We start from the raw sequence: 27,122 nt of genomic DNA, 5'->3' as shown, positions 1-27,122 counted from the left end.
GCACCTTCTCATTGGTATATCATTCATTGGCTATTTATATCAAAGTTCAACTGTGCAGGTAGGTTCCTTGTGACCCATATTTCCACATCAAAATGTCTCAAGATTTTGGGTGTCAGTAAAGGGCTTTCCCAAATTGTTGTTTACTGTTCATCATCATTCTTAATGAAGTCTTATTCATAATATGAGCATGTTTTTATTGTGGCAATAGTCAGATAGATTTTCTTTTCCAAATTGAAGTGATAACAGGGCATAGTGTGCACAATGATAACAATAATAGTAATTTTTGTAAGATTTTTTTCTGATGAGCCCACAGCACCATGTCCATAATTTTGAAGAGTCCAGTTACACAGAGATATCATAGGTGCTCAAAAATTTGAGTAAGTCCTATAGGGAAAGTATGGAGACCAGGACTCAAATGTTTGAGTTTAAAAGATCACTGAGTGTTCTGAGACACAAAATGACTGTGTTAATATTTTGTCAAAATAAATAAGATTTCTATTTTTGGGACCAACTTTTTATCAGAATTTTTCCAGATTTAAGTTTTATGAGTTTTTTGTTACTTAGATAGAGAGAGAATTTTGTTGGGGCCAACCAAGTATTTAAGAGTTCAATATAATATTCAAATAATAATGATAAGTTCAAATTAACAAATTTGGAATGTATTATTAGAAAAAACAAATTTTTAACACATTTTAGAATTTTTGTGTTAAAGGTGAAAGCTAATTTTTGATGTCAATTAAAATTCCGGTGCAATTTCCCTACTAATCAATAATATTGTTATATACCACGGAAAGCTTTATCATTGATCCAAACAACAATGGAAAAACATATACTGTACATCACCAAAAAAGAATTATTATAAACAAAAAATGATAGCCTTTCTAAATTGAATGGAACTGGCGTTTCCAGATCAGAAATCAACTCAACCGTCACAGATTTGCATCAGTAAACTCAGCTCCCAGATTAGTAAGTATTAGAGGAAGTGTGCTTATGACCTGTTATCCAATTTGATTGCATTTTTCTTACATTTTTTTTTTCTGTAAATTATTGAATGGGCTATGCATTATTTAAAGGCATGTCAGCTACAGAAATGAAAGGATTTTCTACTCTTGTTACATTTTGTAAAAATGAAGCCTTGTTACACTTTCCCTATCCAACAGAATGTTGTTGTTTTTTTTTTGAAGGCTGATATACTTTACATTCATAACTTATTGAAAAAAATTATTGACTTATATATACTATACTGTACTTGTATATTACAAAAAAATGAATTAATGAATATTGAATCCAATTCAAATCTTTTTAATCTGTGTTTCTTTACAATATCAAGTCAAATGGATAATTAGTATAATTATGATTTATCTAACAAAAACTAATCAATTACCTTATCATTCCTTAACCTCAGGAAGGGTTGACTGTGACATTGTATTGTGTTATCTACAAAATATTGATATCATTTATCATGAAAGAAAAATGCAGTTCAGATAAAAAGTTTGATGCATATCCTGCAAGATAAGATTCCATCAACACTTAATGCTTGCTTAATCCTATGCTAAGAATTATTCACTCTGTGTGTCTCACAGGTACTGACCATGCTAATTGTTTGATGTTGATGTGATTTGATGGATTTAGGCCTGAACCTAAACACTATTTAACAAGATATATTTGAATAATTAGAACTGAATGGATTGAATAACATATTAATTATTATATAATATGTAGAAGAGATTTGTCCATTGAAAAATTGTACAAGGTATGTGAGAAATCCCTTAGCAGAAATAGTTCATATTCACACTAAAGTATCACAGCATCAACTTGTACACTTGATTGAAATTGATGGTTATTATTAATTTTCAAGGATATATAAACTTATCACAAGTGTTTACATTCATCATTTCTTCTGAATAAGGGATATGTCTAACGTATGTGAATCAATTTATTTATATTTGAAAGAATGATTTTCTGTTTAGTTTATGTAGAAAGTTGTTACGATATAGAGGATCTAATCATTCTATAAGGAGTTGACTTCAGGACAGATGTCTCTCATTGCATTGACCTGAGGATTTAATTGTCTCCCTCCATTGTGACTTGAGGATTTAGTTACCTCCCTTTGCTCTGACCTGAATATTCAATGTATCTCTTTACTATGAATGATGATCTAGTTATATCCCTCAGTATGATATGATGATTCAGTTATCTCCTTTCACTCTGATCAAAGCATTTAGTTATCTCCCTTCACTATGACCAGGGGATTTAATTATCTTCCTTCACTATAACCAGGGGATTTAATTATCTCCCTTTACTATGTCCCAATGATTTAGTTATCTTCCTTTTTTATGTCCTGAGGATTCAGGTGTCTCCCATTGGATTTAGTTATTCCTCATCACTATGTCAGGAGGATTCTGGTTTCTCCCTTCACTATAATCAGGGGATTAATTATCTCCCTTTACTATGACCAAAGGATTTAGTTATGTCCCTTCTTTATGTCAGGAGGATTCAGGTGTCTCCCATTGGATTTAGTTATTCCTCATCACTATGTCAGGAGGATTCTGGTTTCTCCCTTCACTCTGTCCAAAGGATTTAGTAATCTCCAATCACTTTGTCACAATGATTTGTCTCCCTTCACACTGACTTTTATTTTACAGTTGTCTCCTTTCCTTTCAACCTTGCTGACTGGGTTGTTTCTCATTCTTAAGATTATACTTGTTCAACTGCACGTTATCCCAAAGCTAGCTTCAAACTTATGCTCATTAAATTTAATACTTGTATAATTGTAGTGATCTTGCTGCAAGTAAAATCAATAAAACAGTTAACATGCTAGACCACCTAGTCCCATTGTGACATAGGCGTTGGTGCTTTATATGAGGTCGAGGTGTCTGGTATTTGCTAGATTGTATACTGACTACCAGTTTAGCTGGCACTGCTTAACTCTCAGAGATGCAATACAAATCATCCGTCACAAAGCTATTCTATTCTTCCCATTATCTATTCTAAACCACTCCTTGTTTAAGGTGTACCATCTTCACAGATCTGGACTCATGCATGTGAAAATCTTGAAAGACAAAGCATTGTGATCCTATGTACCTCTTACAGAGCCATGAAGTCAGTCCAATATTTTCTTCATTTAGCATGTTATTTATTGTTTACATTTGTCATAAAAATCATTGAGGTTGATGTTGTAGATTGTAAAGTTGTTTAAGACTGATGAGAGTTAATAATCCTGTAGAATTTGGTACATTCTCTTTCTGTTCCTTTGCTAGTCAGATTTGCTTTGTCATTATATGTTCTTTTAAATTTTACTTGATATTTTAACAGTCCATTTTCTTGATATCTTAAGTCTGATTTGAAAACATGATATTTATTCTTCAATATTGAATTTTGTGATGTTAAATTTTAAAACATATGAATGCTATCTACTCTCTGTTTAAGTAGTAAGTTACTTCTTGGCTTATAAAAGGCTTTGTGGTTTGATTAGAGAAGATTTGTGGTTGAGCTGAGTGTAATTTTCTCATGATACCAGATAATTAAATAAGTTGAGATGAAGTAATCCAACAAATGAGGGCAGGTTCGTCTGTGTATTTATTAGGTAGTTGGTCTACTGGTTTCGCCAATTTAAGTCGGGCGTTCAAAAAATACATAGAAGAACGCGCCCTAGTCTGTTGGATTGATTCATCTCAACTTAAGCTCACCTCATCTATCCCTTGCATACCATCGGGTATCTAGATGAAAGGCGTAGGACCTTTGGATTCCCCTTTGACTGAGCAGAGACGTTGGCTCTAAATGGTATACATTAATAAATAAGGTTATATCTTTTAAGTGTGAATATAATTGGGCAAGAGAAAGGAATAAAGGCATATTTCCTCTCTGGGATCTAAATTATAGGTAGTGTGCTGGAGTATTATGATCCATTGGTTATAATAATTAAAATTTAACATTCACTATTAATGATGATTTTTTGTTATCTGTGTTACTACTAGTTATTACAGAGATTGACAGCAGACTTCAAATTGACTTAATTAAAGAAATGTTTTACTAATAAATATAGACTAAGATAATATTTCTGTGCATAAATGTTTGAATAAGAAATATTGACCTCAGCTTATTTATTTCCAGGTAGAATTGAGTATATAATCAACTATTTTTTTAATCAATCAATTATCCATCATCTTTTACTGAAGAAATTGATTGAACTTTCATTGTGAAGTGATTTGTAATGCAATATGAAAATATCAGTTAGGCAAATTTTTCTTGTTAGGTCTGATTTAAAAAAATATATTGTCCTTTCAAATTTTTACACTGTATTGATGTTACAGTTGTAGAGGTATCAGAATATAGATCAATGGATTTGATCACCTGTGTTTTAAGGACATTCTGCTACTTAATTGACATCATGGTTGCAACCTTTCAATATATACAATCTGCAATAATTCTATGTGACGGGTGATGGTTCATATTTTTTAGGTGTACTAGTCTAAGACTAATTATAAGTGCTGTGTCAATTATTTCTTGGTAAAAGGCACTAGATATAGGGTGCGGCAAACAGGAACATCATTATTGTGGCTTTTATATTACCAGCAACCCAGTGCCACAGGAGGCGATTTAGATGAGGAACCACTAGGGCCGGGCTGGGCAATGGGTATGGCGCCAAACGGTCGTGTCTTTTTCATTGATCACAACACCATGAAAACCACATGGGTAAGTAATGCAGTGGTAAACAGATTATAGCAAAGAAGAATTAAAACAACTACAGTTTGTGAGAGTTTGACTAAAGAAGACACTAACCACATTTTAAAATTCAATTTTCTAATAATTCATTCACGATCAAAATGAAAATGATGAATTTAAAACATTACTAATTGTGTCAATCTTCTCTTAAATAGACCAAAGTCAATTTTGTGGGAAAAGTTTTGTACTAAGATTATTTAGATTCTCAATGTTGGAGATAGTGACAACGATGTGGTGGTCATAACATTGAACTCATAGAGGCTGTATCTGGACTACTAGCTGTAAATGTTGTTATAGCATTGTATCTAGACTGCTAGCTGTAAATGTTGTTATAGACGTTGTATCTGGACTGCTAGCTGTAAATGTTGTCATAGACGTTGTAACTGGACTGCTAGCTGTAAATGTTGTTATAGACGTTGTATCTGGACTGCTAGCTGTAAATGTTGTCATAGACGTTGTATCTGGACTGCTAGCTGTAAATGTTGTCATAGACGTTGTATCTGGACTGCTAGCTGTAAATGTTGTCATAGACGTTGTATCTGGACTGCTAGCTGTAAATGTTGTCATAGACGTTGTATCTGGACTGCTAGCTGTAAATGTTGTCATAGACGTTGTATCTGGACTGCTAGCTGTAAATGTTGTCATAGACGTTGTATCTGGACTGCTAGCTGTAAATGTTGTCATAGACGTTGTATCTGGACTGCTAGCTGTAAATGTTGTCATAGACGTTGTATCTGGACTGCTAGCTGTAAATGTTGTCATAGATGTTGTATCTGGACTGCTAGCTGTAAATGTTGTCATAGACGTTGTATCTGGACTGCTAGCTGTAAATGTTGTCATAGACGTTGTATCTGGACTGCTAGCTGTAAATGTTGTCATAGACGTTGTATCTGGACTGCTAGCTGTAAATGTTGTCATAGACGTTGTATCTGGACTGCTAGCTGTAAATGTTGTCATAGACGTTGTATCTAGACGTTGTATCTGGACTGCTAGCTGTAAATGTTGTCATAGACGTTGTATCTGGACTGCTAGCTGTAAATGTTGTCATAGACGTTGTATCTGGACTACTAGCTGTAAATGTTGTTATAGACGTTGTAACTGGACTGCTAGCTGTAAATGTTGTTATAGACATTGTATCTGGACTGCTAGCTGTAAATGTTGTCATAGACGTTGTATCTGGACTGCTAGCTGTAAATGTTGTCATAGACGTTGTATCTGGACTGCTAGCTGTAAATGTTGTCATAGACGTTGTATCTGGACTGCTAGCTGTAAATGTTGTCATAGACGTTGTATCTGGACTGCTAGCTGTAAATGTTGTTATAGACATAGACATGTATCTGGACTGCTAGCTGTAAATGTTGTCATAGACGTTGTATCTGGACTGCTAGCTGTAAATGTTGTCATAGACGTTGTATCTGGACTGCTAGCTGTAAATGTTGTCATAGACGTTGTATCTGGACTGCTAGCTGTAAATGTTGTTATAGACGTTGTATCTGGACTGCTAGCTGTAAATGTTGTCATAGACATTGTATCTGGACTGCTAGCTGTAAATGTTGTTATAAATGTTGTTATAGACGTTGTATCTGGACTGCTAGCTGTAAATGTTGTTATAGACGTTGTAACTGGACTGCTAGCTGTAAATGTTGTTATAAATGTTGTTATAGACGTTGTATCTGGACTGCTAGCTGTAAATGTTGTTATAGACGTTGTATCTGGACTGCTAGCTGTAAATGTTGTCATAGAAATGTTGTATAGACATTGTATCTGACTGCTAGCTGTAAATGTTGTTATTGTTGTTATAGACATAGAAATGTTGTTATAAATGTTGTTATAGACGTTGTATCTGGACTGCTAGCTGTAAATGTTGTTATAGACGTTGTATCTGGACTGCTAGCTGTAAATGTTGTTGTAGAGGTTGTATCTGGACTGCTAGCTGTAAATGTTGTTATAGAGGTTGTAACTGGACTGCTAGCTGTAAATGTTGTTATAGATGTTGTATCTGGACTGCTAGCTGTAAATGTTATTATTGTTGTTCTACTAGTTTTGTTGTCTCAGCTACATCTAGTAATGATTCTGTGGTAGCAGATCTGTGACTTCCTTGTCTAACTGTCACCTTGACCTTTAGGAGGATCCTAGAAAAGCCACGACTAGGACTGCCAGTATGAGAAGTCAGCACGGAGATATGCCAAATGTAGTCACCAGGGCGTCCTCAAATGAAGACCTTCTTGTAAATTTGGGGCCATTACCTGTAAGTAACGAATCACTACTAGTTGAGTTTAGTTTACATGATGGATTACCAGTAAATATTTAACAAGTATTGCAAGACACTAAGGAATGTTTACATATTTTGGATGACTGACTAGTCCACAAACTTCCATATCGCTGAAGAAACCTGCATTATTTGTCCCATTTACCATACAAATAGCCCTTTTATTACACCATATTAGTACCTCAGGATTGAGATGAAAACAATCCACTTTTTCAACATGAAGAATTCAAAGTTGATTGACCCTTTTGTGACACTTTCCAATGTTTTCGGAGTTGACATTTCCCTGTGGTGTTTAAAGTGTGTTTTTACGATTCACTAGACGAAGCATAGGTGGGAAATTTTGTAAACAAAAGCAATTTTAAAAAGATTGATATATTAGATAAGGGCGGAGGAACACGATGATCACTCCGTAATGGTATAAACACCAATAGCAGTATTATAAATTTTGGACAGTTAGTAGTAATAATTATGATTATCATTGGTTTTACAGAACGTAAACATAGTTTATAGCATCCTTTTTGTTTTCTTAATTTCATGACATATTTATGTCAGATTCTAAAGAACCTGTGGAATGGATTGAGGTACTGGCAGTAAAAGTTTAAAGAAGGCTAGAGGTTAGGCTATGTCAGTACTTTTTGAAGGGAAATCTAGGTGTAATTTTGTAAAATTATGGTGTAAGTGAGTGATAAGTTAATATCATATTGCATTACTGTCAGACAGATGCATCAAAATGTAGAAACAGCTGTATTGCTCTGCAGATACAATAAGTTAAGAGCTGAACATAAAGTAATGGAGAGGTACAAGGTCTTAGGGCATTAGCTACCTGGAATCCTTGGAACTGTGCTTCAGCTACAATGTCATTTTATAACAGTGCCAGCTATATAATCAATCATAATTTGAAAAAAAAGTTTAGTGAGTTTATACTTATTGATGTCAAAGTCAAAATTTAAATAGAAATTGAAAAAAAAGATGATTTTTCAATAAGACTGAAAAATATAAAAGAAAACATGGAGATAGTTTTCCAATAAAAAAAAGACCAGGTTCACAATGTATGGATATATAAATCTGAGAATTTTCAGTATCTTCTGGTAAAGATTTTTTTGCTGGTAGGAACAAAATATGTTCACAGCATATTTCACCACATGCTTGATATTTACTTGGTACACAGCATATTTCACCACATGCTTGATATTTACTTGGTATCAGTAATTGTAACCAGTTCTGTTTCATCCAAGGTGGCAAGTCATTCTTACGATTGACAAATAGATGAATGGAGATAATGGTATTATGACATCACAATATATCAAGTCAACTCATTGCCCTTGACTCAAGGCATTGTATACTAAAATGTTGACTGAGGCAACTACAAGAATTAAATTGACAATAAAATGAATGAGGTAAAATATTGCTATATTGGATCTGTTACCAATACTATTATCTAGGTCATTTTGAACCCATTACCAATGTCTTGATGTCAGTAAATATTGCTGTATTGAACCTCAATCTTGATGTCAGTAAATATTGCTGTATTGGTCCTCGATCTTGATGTCAGTAAATATTGCTGTATTGGACATCGATCTTGATGTCCGTAAATATTGCTGTAGTGGACCTCAATCTTGATGTCAGTAAATATTGCTGTATTGGACCTCGATCTTGATGTCAATAAATATTGCTGTATTGGTCCTCGATCTTGATGTCAATAAATATTGCTGTATTGGACCTCGATCTTGATGTCAGTAAACATTGCTGTATTGGACCTCGATCTTGATGTCAGTAAACATTGCTGTATTGGTCCTCGATCTTGATGTCAATAAATATTGCTGTATTGGACCTCGATCTTGATGTCAGTAAACATTGCTGTATTGGTCCTCGATCTTGATGTCAGTAATAGTCAGTTGGAAGATTAAGACTCAACCCTAGTTGTTGCTAAAAATGTTGAGTTAGTTTAACTTGGTGACTGGTACATACTGAAATATTGTACCTTCAAAACTTTATCAATCAGATGTATTTGTCAAACTAAACACTGTAAATCTTTCTTTTTGATTGCATATCAATAAGATATATTTGTCAAACTAAAGCACTGTTAATCTTTCTTTTTGATTGCATATCAATTAGATATATTTGTCAAACTAAAGTACTGTTAATCTTTCTTTTTGATTGCATATCAATTAGATATATTTGTCAAACTAAAGCACTGTTAATCTTTCTTTTTGATTGCATATCAATTAGATATATTTGTCAAACTAAAGCACTGTTAATCTTTCTTTTTGATTGCATATCAATTAGATATATTTGTCAAACTAAAGCACTGTTAATCTTTCTTTTTGATTGCATATCAATTAGATATATTTGTCAAACTAAAGCACTGTTAATCTTTCTTTTTGATTTCAGGCTGGATGGGAAGAGAGAACCCACTCGGACGGCAGAGTATTCTACATAAATCACTGTAAGCTTCATTGGTAAACAAAACATATCTGACAAAAGTGTCAGAAAAAATAGGAAATTGTGAACTTTCTGAATTATGATCTTTAACAATCTAAATACATAATCTATTAAAAATGTCACTGTTATATCCTAACTCTTGATCTTTATTTCCTGAAAAGTTCCTTCTGATATATGTTTTTGTTTCCGCAGCAACCAAAACGACCCAATGGGAAGACCCTCGTCTACAGAAGTTAGGAGGACAGGTAAAAAGCTTCCTTTTTAAGAGACAGGTTTATTCTTGTATGAAGTCATGATTTGTGTGGACTTTGGTTAGCCATAGTGATCAAAGTGTTTTTAACTTAAAAAATTTTCATTGATCTGTTATTTATTTCAATTCAATTCAACAGACCCGAGGGTCCAATTACAGAATTGATAACAATGGAAACAAAGTTATATTAAAATATCACAGAGGGTTAAGGGTTGGATAATATTTCAAATTCGTGATGCACAATATTGCAAACTTTGAAAGTGGATTATTAAACTGATAACAAGGTGATTATTAAAGCCATTTACTTACAATGATTAATTTGATAGTGTATAATGACTAAAAATTCATTAAGATTGTTTTACATCATTTTGACCGAAAGTCCGAGGGGATGCATCAATACAGTCCTGATATGTCTCTGTAGTATTACGCTGACAAGACATTCTGATTTTTCAGGCTGTGCCGTATTCTAGGGATTACAAGAGAAAATATGATTACTTCAGATCAAAGTTACGGAAACCTGTGAGTATTCATTGTCTTGGCCAACATGAATCATAAAACCTTTATTATTAAGTGGATTTTTACTGGGTACCACAAATTTACTTCTATAATGTTTTTGATTTGGTACGTCAATTTTGATAAAGATATTGGATAGAAAAATTGTCATATTATAAAGAAAGAACATGTAGATATTGTATTTATCATTATTGAAAGTTTGATTCAATGTTGGTATCTTGTGTTTCAGCAAAATGTGCCGAATAAAGTTGATATTAAGATTAGTAGAGACAACATATTTGAAGATTCTTACCGCGCCATCATGAGTGTAAAAAAGCCAGATATTTTGAAAACCAGGTGAGATGATTGTTGTTGTGTATTTGTAAAACTTTTTTGTCTACATAGCACATAGCAAATCGTATGGATTATGTATTTGTGACTAGACCATACATCTTGTCGCTTTCATTAGGCAACTCATCTATATGCTACCTAGCCAGGAAATATTTCACAATAAATAATTAGTTTCCTACTATTGTGTGGTACTGCCAAACAGACTTATTATGCTAAATGTAACAGAGTTACAGTTTTAGACTTTTGTCACAGCCTTTGAACCTAGCTGTTACTACCAATCCAAGCTTTCTGATTGATGAAAGAATTCTGATTTACCAGTGACCCCTAGCAGCAGTCATATGCTATAAACATTGCTGCCATCTTTCAAAACAGTGTCAAGCATGCATACTGTCGCTACAGAAACCATCAATAATCATACTAAAAACTTATCAAAATTGACAGGTGTTCATGAAAATATTTAGAGCTTTGTGTCAATCACACAATAGCATTGCTCTGGTTTGCAAAGGGTTCTCTGAGTTGAGACAATATGGAAGAAATCACAAAATCATGAGATCATCGACATGTATTCTTACAGGTCTATCTAAAAGTTGGCAACAAATGATTATCAGCAACATCAAGAGTTGTAATGATTTAGAAATATATCTTAAAATAATCAAGTTTTATGTTAATGTTTGTAAAATTGATTGAGTAATGAGGAGTACAATGTTCTGTGATCTTCAATTATATAGCTTAAAATATCAAAAAGTGACATCAATAGATATCTACTTAATACGATTATAATGCATTGATATACAAAGTTTTAGTTTTATTTATGAAAAAATGGCCAAGTTATGATGATTTTACTCCAATGAGAATGACAGCTTGGCACACATGTGTAGACCATAGGTAATTGTGATGTGTTTTCAGACACTGTGGCCTAAAATGCTCAAAGAAGTTACTGACGTCAAAACATGTTATGAATATGACTATAATTCAGGTTCATTATCCAGTAGCAATATCTTGATTTGGGACTGAATTATTTCCTTGAATTGTGCATTTTGCACAAATTTCACTGATTTCAAGGAAATTGTATTCAAAATTTCAAATTTGGCCATTGATAGTCGTTTTCTATTAAAGCGTTGTTTTGCATGTGTTAGCTTATATCTCACAATAAAAGTCCAAAATAAATATGTTATCAACAGGTTTAGCCTTTCAGTCAGTACTTTATCAAAGTTATGAAAGTTTCACTCCATTTGTCTATGCATTATTGGTTGGGGAAATTATTGACAGATTGGTTGAGAAAAGCGTCTACTTTCACCAGTAAAACAGGTGTTAAGCAGACCTTGTGGGGTTCCACCTCTTATAAGTCTACAGTCCTGCATGTCCCTGGACATTGTCAGAGTTGTCGCAGATCTCTGAAATGGATGAAAGGACAGAAACATTTTGTGTGTTTATTTTATATGGGAGTATCTCTTGTTAATGGCAGGTGTCTTATACTCCAATGTAAGTCTCTTGTTAATGGCAGGGCTTATACTCCAATGTAAGTCTCTTGTTAAAGGCAGGTGTCTTATACTCCAATGTAAGTCTCTTGTTAATGGCAGGGCTTATACTCCAATGTAAGTCTCTTGTTAATGGCAGGGCTTATACTCCAATGTAAGTCTCTTGTTAAAGGCAGGTGTCTTATACTCCAATGTAAGTCTCTTGTTAATTGGCAGGGCTTATACTCCAATGTAAGTCTCTTGTTAATGGCAGGGCTTATACTCCAATGTAAGTCTCTTGTTAATGGCAGGGCTTATACTCCAATGTAAGTCTCTTGTTAAAGGCAGGTGTCTTATACTCCAATGTAAGTCTCTTGTTAATGGCAAGGCTTATACTCCAATGTAAGTCTCTTGTTAATGGCAGGGCTTATACTCCAATGTAAGTCTCTTGTTAATGGCAGGGCTTATACTCCAATACAAGTCTCTTGTTGCATTATATAATACCCTTCCACAGCATTGTCAAAGGTATATCCAATATATCTTTGAGTCTTGATAAAAATTTTGTATGTTAGGACACTCTAATTTCAATTGATTGTGGTTGTCTGTTATAAAATTGAATATCATTTTTTATTTGTAAATCTTGTTATACATTTACTGGTTACAGATTATGGATCGAATTTGATGGTGACACAGGTCTTGATTACGGTGGTGTGGCTCGTGAATGGTTCTACCTCCTTTCTAAGGAAATGTTTAATCCGTTTTATGGCCTTTTTGAGTATTCAGCCACGTAAGTACACAAATATTCATCATATTCAAATTTTTAGGTTACTTGAGACAAGGTTTCATTGTGACTTAATACAATAGCCTATTGTGTAGCGTCTCAGGGGGGCTGATGGGTGGAGCCAAAAAGGGTCAAATTGATTGAAATTTCAAAGTTATTCTCAGTAACTAAATATTGTAGAATGAAATGCTCTTCATGGATGGAAAGGTCTTTAGGTGCTTTACCAAAATTGTGAATTTCATGACCTTTAGGTCTCACATTTTCTCCTGAGGAAGAAGTCAAGTTTACTATAGTTTATACAAAAAATGACATTTTTGATCATAATATGTATATTTTTTTAATGGAAATGGGTCAACTTGGTTAGAATTGTAAGTATAGAATGACAGTTCATTGTCTTGCACATATTGACCCTGGCTGACCTCCAGGGCCAGATACCCGACTCTACGATGTACCTTTGTACCTTTTCAAATATAATGATATTATCATCTTGAGACAGGTTTGGGTCACCATAAATGAGTAATTCTAGTGATAAATTGAAATTTAATGTATCTAGGGTATTTTCTCTAGCTCGATTATAGCGTACACACTGCATTAGATAATGATAAGGAGTTTCAACCTGCCCACATACACATAGATCTGTATCTGAAACATGATTATTACAGAGATAATTTAGAGAACTACATCCAAGACGAAGACGTGTGTGCAGTACCTGAGCCCAGCGTTCACCAACAAAGTAGTATAGAGGTTTAATAATTTGTTTATCGAGGTGTTTTTTGAAAGTGTTCAAAGTTGGAGAGTTTCTTATGTTATTTGGTATGCCATTCCATTCCCTGATAGCAGTAGGTAAAAAAGAGTTCATATAGATATTTGTCCTACTTGCTGGCAGATGCATATTTGAATTGGTCCATAATTTTTGGCATTTCCTATCCTAGAAGGAAGCAAATTTTGTAAGTATAATGGTGCAGCACCATGAAATATTTTGTATGAAGTTAATATTCTATGCTTGTAACGCCTATGTGCCAAAGTTTCCCATCCTGTTTCAAGCATAATGGAATTGGATGAAGCAGATTTGGTTGCTCCAGTCACGATTCTGCCAGCTTCAGTATGAAGTTTCTCAAGTTCTTGGCAATCTTGTTGGGTACAGTTAGCCCAGATTATATCAGCATATTCCAAGATGGGACGTATGTAACAAAAATACATAATTTCTAGAGATTTCCTATCTAACTTAAACCTTAACTCTCTAAGAATATCTAGCCTTTTCCATGCCTTAGCAAGGATATTAGTAATGTGGGCATGCCAAGAACAATTTCCATCTATAGTTACACCTTGATGTATATGTTGCTGGACTTCTTGTATTTGGGTATTATTCATAAATAAGGGAGGGTGAGCTGTAGCAGTCCTCTTTTTAGTTAGGACCATTCTTTCAGTTTTGTTGGGGTTGAAATTAACTAACCACTGCTTGGCCCAGGTACTAATTTTGTTTAGGTCAGAATTTAAAATAGTCCCTGCACTTTCAGGATTTTCAACGATCATGAAAAGTGATGTATCATCTGATAAAAGCCGAATATGAGCATCAATATTATTTATGTCATTTATAAAAACAATGAAAAGAAGTGGACCTAATATTGAGCCCTGTGGAACCCCAGCATGTAGTTCCTTAGTAGTTGAAGAACTTCCTTCAATAATTACCTGCTGGCTTCGATCCTGGAGGTAGCTCCCAAACCATTCTAAAAAATTACCAGATATTCCATTTTGTTTTAGCTTAAACAACAAACCCTTATGCCACACTCTGTCTAAGGCTTTACTTATGTCACAGAAAACAACACGAACCTCTTTTCCACTATCAACAGCCTGATAGAAAGTATATGTTATATCAGTTAATTGACAAACAGACGAGTCATTCGGAGTAAAACCAGACTGGTAAGAAGTAATACATTCATTCAAATGTAGGAAATTATACAAATGTTTGAAAACACACTTTTCAAATACTTTACCAATACAACTAATGAGTGAAATAGGTCGATAATTTGAAACAAGTGATTTATCTCCCTGTTTATAAACTGGAATCACATTAGCAATCTTCCAGGCTGATGGAAATTTTTTCTTAGACAGTGATGCATTAAACAAACAAGACAATGGTATTGATAACTCATGACCTGCTTCTTTAAGTAATTTGGACTAACCAAATCTGGACCGCTAGTTTTATTTGTATTGATAACTCTGAGTGCATCTTCTACATCTCCAGGTGAGATATATAAATTCAAATGGCATTGTTTTCATTTGTGAGTTTCTAGACTGCTTTATCATTTTTAAAATGTCAAGTCAAAATAATTCTAGTTTTGTCGTCATAATTCTGTGCAGAACCTCTGAGTACAGGACATAGCTATGTATCTGTTTAGCACTTTTAGAAATAAATAATAAAAGAAAATGGAGACTGTGTCAGGTATGTTATTTGTCCTGTGATAACAATGAGTATTTAGTTCCTCTCTTAATGATAACAATGAGTATTTGGTGCCTCTCTTAATGATAACAATGAGTATTTAGTTCCTCTCTTAATGATAACAGTGAGTATTTGGTGCCTCTCTTAATGATAACAGTGACCTTGGGACATGTTTTTTTTTTTTTTTATTTCTTCAGTTATGTTTTGTAATGGAATAATTATTCATTTAAGACTGATTTGATATAATTTTGTGTGTTAGACCCAAACAACCTTAAGAGTGTTATATAATTTTGTGTGTTAGACCCAAACAACCTTAAGAGTGTTATATAATTTTGTGTGTTAGACCCAAACAACCTTAAGAGTGTTATATGATTTTGTGTTTTAGACCCCAACAACCTTAAGAGTGTTATATAATTTTGTGTGTTAGACCCAAACAACCTTAAGAGTGTTATATAATTTTGTGTGTTAGACCCAAACAACCTTAAGAGTGTTATATAATTTTGTGTGTTAGACCCAAACAACCTTAAGAGTGTTATATAATTTTGTGTGTTAGACCCAAACAACCTTAAGAGTGTTATGTAATTTTGTGTGTTAGATCCAAACAACCTTAAGAGTGTTATCTAATTTTGTGTGTTAGACCCAAACAACCTTAAGAGTGTTATGTAATTTTGTGTTTTAGACCCAAACAACCTTAAGAGTGTTATGTAATTTTGTGTGTTAGACCCAAACAACCTTAAGAGTGTTATATAATTTTGTGTTTTAGACCCAAACAACCTTAAGAGTGTTATATAATTTTGTGTGTTAGACCCAAACAACCTTAAGAGTGTTATGTAATTTTGTGTGTTAGACCCAAACAACCTTAAGAGTGTTATGTAATTTTGTGTGTTAGACCCAAACAACCTTAAGAGTGTTATGTAATTTTGTGTGTTAGACCCAAACAACCTTAAGAGTGTTATGTAATTTTGTGTGTTAGACCCAAACAACCTTAAGAGTGTTATGTAATTTTGTGTGTTAGACCCAAACAACCTTAAAAGTGTTATGTAATTTTGTGTGTTAGACCCAAACAACCTTAAGAGTGTTATGTAATTTTGTGTGTTAGACCCAAACAACCTTAAGAGTGTTATGTAATTTTGTGTGTTAGACCCAAACAACCTTAAGAGTGTTATGTAATTTTGTGTGTTAGACCCAAACAACCTTAAGAGTGTTATATAATTTTGTGTGTTAGACCCAAACAACCTTAAGAGTGTTATATAATTTTGTGTGTTAGACCCAAACAACCTTAAGAGTGTTATGTAATTTTGTGTGTTAGATCCAAACAACCTTAAGAGTGTTATGTAATTTTGTGTGTTAGACCCAAACAACCTTAAGAGTGTTATGTAATTTTGTGTTTTAGACCCAAACAACCTTAAGAGTGTTATGTAATTTTGTGTGTTAGACCCAAACAACCTTAAGAGTGTTATATAATTTTGTGTTTTAGACCCAAACAACCTTAAGAGTGTTATATAATTTTGTGTGTTAGACCCAAACAACCTTAAGAGTGTTATGTAATTTTGTGTGTTAGACCCAAACAACCTTAAGAGTGTTATGTAATTTTGTGTGTTAGACCCAAACAACCTTAAGAGTGTTATGTAATTTTGTGTGTTAGACCCAAACAACCTTAAGAGTGTTATGTAATTTTGTGTGTTAGACCCAAACAACCTTAAGAGTGTTATGTAATTTTGTGTGTTAGACCCAAACAACCTTAAGAGTGTTATGTAATTTTGTGTGTTAGACCCAAACAACCTTAAAAGTGTTATGTAATTTTGTGTGTTAGACCCAAACAACCTTAAGAGTGTTATGTAATTTTGTGTGTTAGACCCAAACAACCTTAAGAGTGTTATGTAATTTTGTGTGTTAGACCCAAACAACCTTAAGAGTGTTATGTAATTTTGTGTGTTAGACCCAAACAACCTTAAGAGTGTTATGTAATTTTGTGTGTTAGACCCAAACAACCTTAAGAGTGTTATGTAATTTTGTGTTTTAGACCCAAAAAACCTTAAGAGTGTTATGTAATTTTGTGTGTTAGACCCAAACAACCTTAAGAGTGTTATATAACTTTGTGTGTTAGACCCAAACAACCTTAAGAGTGTTATATAATTTTGTGTGTTAGACCCAAAAAACCTTAAGAGTGTTATATAATTTTGTGTTTCAGAGACAACTATACACTACAGATCAATCCCTTGTCAGGTCTTGCCAATGATGACCACTTGTCCTATTTTGAGTTTATTGGCAGAATTGCTGGCATGGCGGTGTATCATGGAAAACTACTGGATGGTAAGATTGAAGCTGTTATATACCAAGCACAATTGCTTGTAGAGTTTAATATTTAAACATGGGCAGTGTAAAGCTAATTATTATAATTTTGCTATGCTTCCTTGAAATTTTCCCCTTTGAGTATATTGTAGCTGATTTGTCCGTCCAACTGTCTTTCTGTCTGTCTGTTTGTGTTTGGAGCATAATTTTGCCCATACTTAAGCAAGGATCATGAAACTTGATCTATATGTTAATCATACTAAAATGATGTGCAGTGTACCAAATTCAAGGCCTGCAATCCTCCATTACAGAGTTATTGCCCTTTTTTACAATCTTGTGTTCTGGAGCATAACTTTTCTTGCATTTAAACTTAGGTAATGACACTTTGTGTAAACTTTGGTCACACTAAGACAATATGCAATATACCAAATTTATGGCTTGCAACCTCTTGATTACAGAGTTATTACCCTTTGATAAGAATTCATGTCTATAACATAAACTTGCAACTAGGATAAAGAAACTTGGTCATACTAAGGAGTATAGTGTACCAAATTTAGCACCTGATACCCCTTCCTCACAGAATTATTACTGTTTTTTTTTTTTATTTTTATGTCCAATAAAGTTGTTTTGAAGAGCATTCATCAATTTTAAATGGTATCTTATGTTCACACATTGGTATCACATCATCAAGTTCGTGTAAATGGTATCTTATATTCTCACCTTAGTATCACATCATCAAGTTCATGTAAATGGTGTCTTATGTTCTCACCTTGGTATCACATCATCAAGTTCATGTAAATGGTGTCTTATGTTCTCACCTTGGTATCACATCATCAAGTTCATGTAAATGGTGTCTTATGTTTATACCTTGGTATCACATCATCAAGTTCATGTAAATGGTGTCTTATGTTTATACCTTGGTATCACATCATCAAGTTCATGTAAATGGTGTCTTATGTTTATACCTTGGTATCACATCATCAAGTTCATGTAAATGTTGTCTTATGTTTATACTTTGGTATCACATCATCAAGTTCATGTAAATGGTGTCTTATGTTTATACCTTGGTATCACATCATCAAGTTCATGTAAATGGTGTCTTATGTTTATACCTTGGTATCACATCATCAAGTTCATGTAAATTATGTCTTATGTTCTCACCTTGGTATCACATCATCAAGTTCATGTAAATGGTGTCTTATGTTTATACCTTGGTATCACATCATCAAGTTCCTGTATAGAACATATCATTGTTCTTCTTTTCTCCCTTCTATAATTGATAATTGATCAGTTTTTGCAGCTAGATATCTTGTATATCTTATGACATGTGTATAACAATATGACTAATAAGTCTCAGGTGTACAGCAGTATGTCTGCTGTTTTCTACTGTCAAGTGATGGCAAGCATCTCAGCTCTCTTTCTGTGTTCTAGGATTCTTCATTCGTCCATTTTACAAGATGATGTTGGGAAAAAGCATGCTTCTGCAGGATATGGAGCCAGTTGTAAGTCTTCATCTTCTCATTTTTGTCTTTAGGGTTTTTTTTTTTTACAAAACTTTGATACATTGGAATTCCATGGAAATCATACAATGGTCTTATGTCTTTTAAATTATGCATGCTTAATAAAAAAAAATTTTTTAAACTTGTAATGTTGTTAATAATAATCTTAGTAATAGCAGTAGATCTTCCTGCTATGATAACAGATAACAAGCATGTCACATTTTATTTGTTTGTGGTTCATGTTCATATGAGGGACACATTGTCTAAAGGTGAGGTCAGTTACATTTCACATTGAATGTATTTGACCTTCATGTTGTTTACAACAACAGGACTCCGAATATTTCAACTCGCTGTGCTGGATACGGGACAATGACCCTATTGACCTTGATCTGACCTTCAGTGTGGAAGAGGACTACTTTGGAGAGGTGAGGCAACTGCTGGCAGTGATCATAAATTGCTATTGGTGTTTAATAACAATTAATTTCTTCTTTTGATTTAACAGATATGTCTGTCATTCCTCATCAACTTTTTCTATAGATCTTTACTAGTAATGAATGACAGTGTAGATTTTAACCTAAGTTGGTCTGAAGCATTCTTGGTAGGAAAAGTATTTTTGTATAAATGGAGTCTTAGGGGCACTTCCAAATGGGGAAAATCTATTGTTTCTTTTCTAAAAAGAAAAAAAAAGAAAACCATATAAGGGAGAATTGATTCTCAATAAATTATTAATAGGTAAATATAAATAAATTTGTAATGGTGAGTAAAGTAAACCCATGAAAACCTTTGATATGTATGGAGACTGGTATGTTTTTATGTTTCATGTGTAACACAAATTCTTGATCTTTCAGATAACTGAACGGGAACTTAAAGCAGATGGAAAAAACATTGTGGTTACGAATGATAACAAGATGGAGTATATAAAGTAAGAACTATTGAGTTGAAATAGTGATAACGAGATGAATTATATAAAATAAGGACTGTTAAGTTAGAATAATGATACGTTATTGATTAACATTGCTTTATATTTCTTGCCGTGGCAGATATTTATTTTGTGTGATCTTTAATGGCTGTGAGCATAGCAAATTTAAATCCCCCATCAAGATAATAAACTGTATGGTAACAAAAGAAATCCTATTTTAACTATTGGATTCACTGCGTGTTACAGCTTGGTGATCAACTGGAGGTTTGTCTCCCGAGTGTATAACCAGATGACAGCCTTCAGGAAGGGCTTCAATGCTCTAGTTCCCCAGACACTACTGCAGATATTTGATGAGAATGAGCTGGAGTTGTTGATGTGTGGGCTACAGGACATTGATGTAAATGACTGGAAAAACAACACTGCCTACAAAGGAGAATACAATCCTAACCACCCAGTTATTATCTCCTTCTGGAAGGTAACTTGTCATGTTCTCTTCACAAGCAAAACACTAGAACTGATATCATCAGTTTGATTACAGCTTCAGTAAAAAATTGAAATAAAAAGTGGATTGATTTCTTGTTATTTGAAATTTACCATATATAATGTTGTTTTGAATTTTGTACTTTCAGGCAGTGTACTCGGTGAATAATGAGATGCGGTCCCGATTGCTCCAGTTTGTTACAGGAACATCTCGCGTTCCAATGAATGGTTTTAGGGAACTGTATGGTAGCAATGGTCCTCAACTGTTCACCATAGAAAAATGGGGCACCACCAAGAAGTTGCCACGAGCTCACACCTGGTACTGTAGCATTTATTTCGAACTTCATTGTTGGTGCTGGATAAAATTACTTTCATAAAAATCTTTAATGTTTGGTTTCTGATAAACTGTGAACCCTTTTGTTTATGGTAAAAGTAAAGAACCAGGAAGTTGCTATCTTCCTTAGTGAATAATTGCATGTAGCTTTAAGGAACGACACCAGTAACACCTGGCCAGACAATTCTCTCCTAGTACATGTGTAATATATCACTGTCAGTAAGGAACGACACCAGTAACACCTGGTCAGACAATTCTCTCCTAGTACATGTGTAATATATCACTGTCAGTAAGGAACGACACCAGTAACACCTGGTCAGACAATTCTCTCCTACCTGTCAGAACGACACCAGTAACACCTGGTCAGACAATTCTGTCCTAGTACATTCTATATCACTGTCAGTACATGTGTAATATATGTGTAATATATCACTGTCAGTAAGGATCGACACCAGTAACACCTGGTCAGACAATTCTCTCCTAGTACATGTGTAATATATCACTGTCAGTAAGGAACTAACACCTGGTCAGACAATTCTCTCCTAGTACATGTGTAATATATCACTGTCAGTAAGGAACGACACCAGTAACACCTGGTCAGACAATTCTCTCCTAGTACATGTGTAATATATCACTGTCAGTAAGGAACGACACCAGTAACACCTGGTCAGACAATTCTCTCCTAGTACATGTGTAATATATCACTGTCAGTAAGGAACGACACCAGTAACACCTGGTCAGACAATTCTCTCCTAGTACATGTGTAATATATCACTGTCAGTAAGGAACGACACCAGTAACACCTGGTCAGACAATTCTCTCCTAGTACATGTGTAATATATCACTGTCAGTAAGGAACGACACCAGTAACACCTGGTCAGACAATTCTCTCCTAGTACATGTGTAATATATCACTGTCAGTAAGGAACGACACCAGTAACACCTGGTCAGACAATTCTCTCCTAGTACATGTGTAATATATCACTGTCAGTAAGGAACGACACCAGTAACACCTGGCCAGACAATTGTCTTTTAGTAACAGTAAATAACAAACATGGAGTGGAAGACAGATATGTTTATAACTACATACAACAGTATCTCTTTTATTCTGTATTGACTATATCATGACTACCTTCCAAAGTTTCAGAAAAATCAATCATTTGAGTGAAAATTCAAAATCTGGCATTAAAGTGTTTAACTTATGTAACAAGCCTTTGGTTCTCTTGTGGTGACATATGAACCTTAGTCTAAGTGTTGCTCATAATACATACACTTCTACACACTTACATGCATTCACACATATACAAACACACATCATGAATACATGTACACACATTTTAGAGAAGGGAGGAGATAGGTATTGCAATGGAAGGAAGGTAAATAGAATGAAGAGAAAAGACCAGAGAGGCACAGTTTCATGGTATATAAATATGAAAGTGGGTGAAATAGTGAGCTAATCCGGCAAAACCAAGGTTAAAATGATGATGAAAAAGTATTCAAAGTTGCTAACTAGAATCAAAATCATAAATTAGTAGTATTCATATAAGGGTTATTAATAATGCTAATATCTATTATAATCAAAAATCATTTGTAGGTGATTGTAATATTTCCTCTACCATTGCAGCTTCAACAGACTTGATCTTCCACCTTACGACAACTACGAGGACCTGAGGAAAAAACTTCTGTTAGCCGTTGAAAACACAGAAGGATTTGAAGGCGTTGACTAAATAGGTGTGATAATAATTGAGAAACCATGACTTCAGCAGACAACTGCTTGCTCCTGAGCTTACCCTTGAGTCTCTGGATTTGTCAGATACTGAAACTCTCAAAAATGTCAGCAATTTGAGGATTTCAAATGGAAGCAGTCCTGTTACAGAGAAAATGGTCAGTTAGCAAACTGATGCTGCCCTCGTCAGTTGGATTTGACCAAGTTGACATGCTTTTTACACATGCAGGTTTTTTGTGCAGGCAAAAGTTAGATGATGCTAGGAAGAATGAAACCTAAGGCATCAAAGCCAAATATTCAACAAAGAGGACAGATTTTAAACTAGGATAAAGTTTGTATAAAATTATCATATCAATATGTTAGTTACTATTCTGTATGTTTATAAAGGACTACTTCAACTCTGTTATTTTTTGAGAGAAAACTTTATTTCATAGTGTCCAGTAGCAAAATTATTTAATACAAAGATACTGTACATCTATAGAACTTGGCACAATTAAATTCCATCCACAGTGATTATTATACAAACGTATAGAATCAAATTGGTGCAATCATATTATAGCGCAAAGATTCCAGAATGAAAAGTGCAAAAATAAAATTACTTCTAAAATATGTATGTGTTCAGTGGATGAGAATGTTTGTTTATCATTCCTGTGTAAGTCGATACATAGAAACAGCTAGAATACTAGACTTCACACATGTTATTTGTAAGTGGTATGCAGTCATACAGCAGGTAGTTTGTATGATTTAAGGTACAATACCCTGATGCATCACAAGATACAGAGGGAAGGGGGTGGGGTTGTTCACACTGCATCTGTGTTATTGCGGATCCAGATATTTTTGTTTCATGTGATAAATGAAGTTTTTTTTTAATGAAAAAATTGCTTTAACTTGCCAAACTTTTCATCTTAGGTACAAGTTGTAAAATGGATGATGCTGTTACTGTTTCCTGTTGTGATCAAACCAGTATTATTAGTACTGTTAAGAACTTTACATCTTGTGAGGCATTTCATCATTTGTAAAATTAGTTTTTCTTGTATTGATTAGAAAAAAAAATTGTTTTATGAAACATGTTTCATTGGTATTTTGTTTTAGAAGTCAATATCATCATTCATTGGGTATTTTTTCAACTTTGTAAAAACTCATATTGATGACAAGAACTTAATAAAGATATGAAATTAGGATGGGTGTACTAGAAGGAAGAAACCATATAATTGTTTTTAGTTTTTCAATCCAAAACCTTTCATGCTCTTGTGTTTTTGACAAGAATCTTACTGCTATAGAATATATCATATCAGTCAAATGACACAAATTATAGCATCCTCCAGGATCAGCTAATTCATGAATGAATTGTGAAGTAGTATATAGTAGCTACCCGAATGTTATAGTAGTAAGATATTCTCTACACCTACCACTTCCCATTGTATCCGATTCCATATCAGTGTCACATCTTGAGAACTGTTAGCACTTGACCACTATTGATTTGTATAATTTGATAGATGACTGTTAAATACACCAAAGAACCATGGTAAAGCGTTATTTTTTGTGTGTGTATTCTGCTCTTCAGTATCACTAGTCTGGGGACAAGACTGCTCAAGCTGTATCTTATGTTTAACTTTCTTGAGAAAATAATAAGTATACTGTTGATCACTACATTTAGTTACAAAGAGAAGGCCTCTTGATGTTGCACCTTTTTGTTACCCATCAACTGTGTTATAAGTTGTTGTGATGTACAACATAATCAGCTGCATGGGGTTTGTTGTATGGCCTTTGTTTTCTTGTGGGGGAAACCAGAAATTTGCTCAATAAATGAAAATTTTAAGACTTCCTGTGTCCATGTGATCAGTAGGTTTTCTGGTTTCACTGTTGTTATACAGGACTGGTTCATTGTAAGACATCCAAATCAAAGCATTAGTCTGACCATTGGTCAGCTAGAGGGTTGTGTCATTTTATCCTGATATTAACACTTATTTTGAATGTTTGTATTAACTACATACTCACTTTTGTACGATTGTCCGGAGGATTAATCCAAATCATGTAATGAAAAATGACTTATTGGATATCTATGATGGGTCTAGAGAAAAATGGTGTCCTAAACATTATTACTCATAGAATTGTGTTTTAATTGGGCATTTTTAGGGGAGACTTAAGCAATGAATATACTGTACACCTTAATTATATCATATTGGCCAACAAACCTGTTACAACTTTTTGTTATATTGAAGCAATCCTCGTATAGTATAGGATAGATTAATAGCCACAGTTCTAGGGTAAAGTCTACTATTACTAGGTCCATATCTAACTTGTTTTATCACATTTTGAAGAATGAACTAAACATGAATATTGTTTAAAATAAGATTGAAGTTTTACAGGGATGATTTTAAAATCAGTGTATAATTAACTTTTAGCATGGCATCATTGTTGAGATAAAACTGAGTAAGATCTCTATAACCTATATCTGATTGACTGTAACAGAAATAAACTAAGCCATTGTCTATGTTAGTGTAAATATGTGTATATATATTTCAAGATAATGGAAATGACTTAAATTTGAATATTCACAGACACAACAGGAATAAGGAATACAGGTCCCAGAAGCTAGCACATTTTAAATGTAGTTATACGACTTGTAAAATGAGAATATCTTCAGTAATTGGTGGCATGAATTGCTCCAGTCATAAATAAAACTGCTCCAACTTCAAATTGACTCTCATTGCATGAAATTTAGTGTCAAGGTATCTCTTCCTTAAGTCTTAGCATTCACAAAATTTTACTGACTAACTGAATGCAAGATTTTCCTGTCAATTAGGCTGTAATGATCAACGAAAACTGCCCTGGAAACTGCTTTATATCACAAGTTGTGTGATATTCATTTTAATTTGTAACGTCAATGATTGCAGGTAGATTCAATTCAAAATATTTATCTTGCTGTTTTGTTTTTTTTTTCTGTATGAAGGTGATCAGTAGAATTTGAAAATGCAAATCTTAAGGATGAATGGACAAAGTTATCCTTGTGATTTTTCTGTGTTTTATATAATATTGGCATTTAAAGTATATTGACATGCATCCTTAATGATTGGAAAATGTGCAAATAAGGCATGTGTAATGGAGATATGCCCTTTTTTGGCATGGATTATCAAGTTATAGTCTTATGTGTGATATAGATGTGTAATAGTACAGAAATTTGATGATGTACATTTATATTCCTAACATAGATAGGAAAGTCTTTCTCTTTTAGCTTAGAAGAAAAAGTCTTCTATGTAAACATTTATCGTCTTTTGTACAAATTTGTTATGTTTTTTAATTAGGAAATTGCATTTATAGATGATAATCACTCTCATAGCCATCTTGTCATTGATTGACTCACAAGTATCAATTATGCAGGAAAAATGCTGGAGTGTGGAGTACTTTTCTGGAGCAGATTTGATCAAAGCTTTTGTGTAGAGTATGGGAGGCAGTAATTGAGAGATGAGCGTGTAACCGAAGTGAATGTTTGAGGCTGATAATTGTAGACAAGATTAGTGTTGTACTATAATATACCTTGTTTTCCACTTAACTTATCTTTCTAATGGTGTAATATTTTGATTTCATTCTGAACTACTATTAGTACTTATAGTATGTCACCTCTGATTTCTTTATCAGGTGAAATTGCTAGTGATTCAAACTGTTGATAAATTATTGCATTGCATTGTGGTGGAAACATTCTTTTTAACATACAGTAATGTGGCAAGTAATATGATGTTCATTCCGTAGTGAGCCCATGAGCCCGATACATTACTTCTAACTAAAGCCAGGGGATGGATTTATTACAGGACAGTTAAATACCATAGGTTGATAATTTTAGTAACATTGATATACCAGGTACATGGATTGGCTTAAAGCAGGATAAATACAATAGTATAAAGTCACAAGTTTCAACAAACTCCTAATATTACATCAATTTAATTTGATGATCTAGAGTTTCAGTTCAGAATTTATTTCAAAATGATAAATGGTCATCTCTCTAGCTTACAAAGTGTTGATTTGTTATTTTGTAAAAAGAAATTGTAATTGAGCAAAAAAATCATTTATGTTGTTCACCTGATGTTTTTGTAGTAGCCTCAGATTTAACCAAGAAAGTGATATCTACTTTGTAATATTTACTGATATTTTGATGTTAGCGTATTACAGGGCCAGGTTTTTTAAGTCTTCTGTATGACTTGTAGATTTACTTTGGTGTGGCCAGGTATGTAGATGCCACAGGTTGTTTTTACATTGGTATGGATGTATACAGAAGTAAACTCGGTCAGTCTGTGATGGTTTCTGATGTGTTTAACTACATCACCTTCCATTTGTGAAACAAATCTGTGCAAAGAATATTTTGTGATGAATTATAAATTCTCATGACCTTTATATGTATCGACCTGTTTTGTCTATGTCCTTGAACCTGATATTTATTAATGATTGAGCTATTGATGATGAGGTTTTCTACTCTCTCTGTTAACAAGATAACATTAAATCAAGATGTTTTCTTAACAGCATTTGTAGTGATCGCTTTTATGTATTTCAAAACGGGCAATCTTGCCAGAGTTAATGAATACCGCCAAAAGGTTGGAACACCTGAATTCACAGTTGTTATTGAAAGACTCAACTCAAAATCAACATGATTGGCCCATATTTTACAAGGAT

General features: G+C 33.7%; 1 protein-coding gene across 4 annotated transcripts in view; it reads left to right on the top strand.

Annotated features, from left to right (window-relative positions):
• LOC132554056 (E3 ubiquitin-protein ligase NEDD4-like) overlaps window positions 1-26,974 on the top strand; it is a 43,894-nt gene extending 16,920 nt beyond the window's left edge. For all 4 annotated transcript variants that reach the window (XM_060218377.1, XM_060218369.1, XM_060218363.1 and 1 more), the window contains 15 exons: window positions 910-966; window positions 4,576-4,695; window positions 6,851-6,973; window positions 9,386-9,440; window positions 9,629-9,681; window positions 10,140-10,205; window positions 10,429-10,535; window positions 12,651-12,773; window positions 17,399-17,520; window positions 18,931-19,001; window positions 19,328-19,423; window positions 19,847-19,920; window positions 20,164-20,392; window positions 20,547-20,716; window positions 22,356-26,974. In XM_060218377.1, coding sequence (XP_060074360.1) covers window positions 910-966; window positions 4,576-4,695; window positions 6,851-6,973; window positions 9,386-9,440; window positions 9,629-9,681; window positions 10,140-10,205; window positions 10,429-10,535; window positions 12,651-12,773; window positions 17,399-17,520; window positions 18,931-19,001; window positions 19,328-19,423; window positions 19,847-19,920; window positions 20,164-20,392; window positions 20,547-20,716; window positions 22,356-22,458 — 1,569 coding nt within the window. In that variant the 3' untranslated portion in view covers window positions 22,459-26,974. The remainder of the gene's footprint in view (window positions 1-909; window positions 967-4,575; window positions 4,696-6,850; window positions 6,974-9,385; window positions 9,441-9,628; window positions 9,682-10,139; window positions 10,206-10,428; window positions 10,536-12,650; window positions 12,774-17,398; window positions 17,521-18,930; window positions 19,002-19,327; window positions 19,424-19,846; window positions 19,921-20,163; window positions 20,393-20,546; window positions 20,717-22,355) is intronic.
• The last annotated feature ends 148 nt before the right edge of the window (window positions 26,975-27,122 follow it).

The sequence above is a fragment of the Ylistrum balloti genome, unplaced genomic scaffold (genome assembly GCF_031769215.1).
Source record: "Ylistrum balloti isolate Yb309-2 unplaced genomic scaffold, AGI_CSIRO_Ybal_v1 Utg369640, whole genome shotgun sequence".
NCBI classification, from domain to species: domain Eukaryota; kingdom Metazoa; phylum Mollusca; class Bivalvia; order Pectinida; family Pectinidae; genus Ylistrum; species Ylistrum balloti.
Note: the sequence above shows the minus strand (reverse complement) of the source record. Positions and strands in the feature narration are given on the sequence as shown.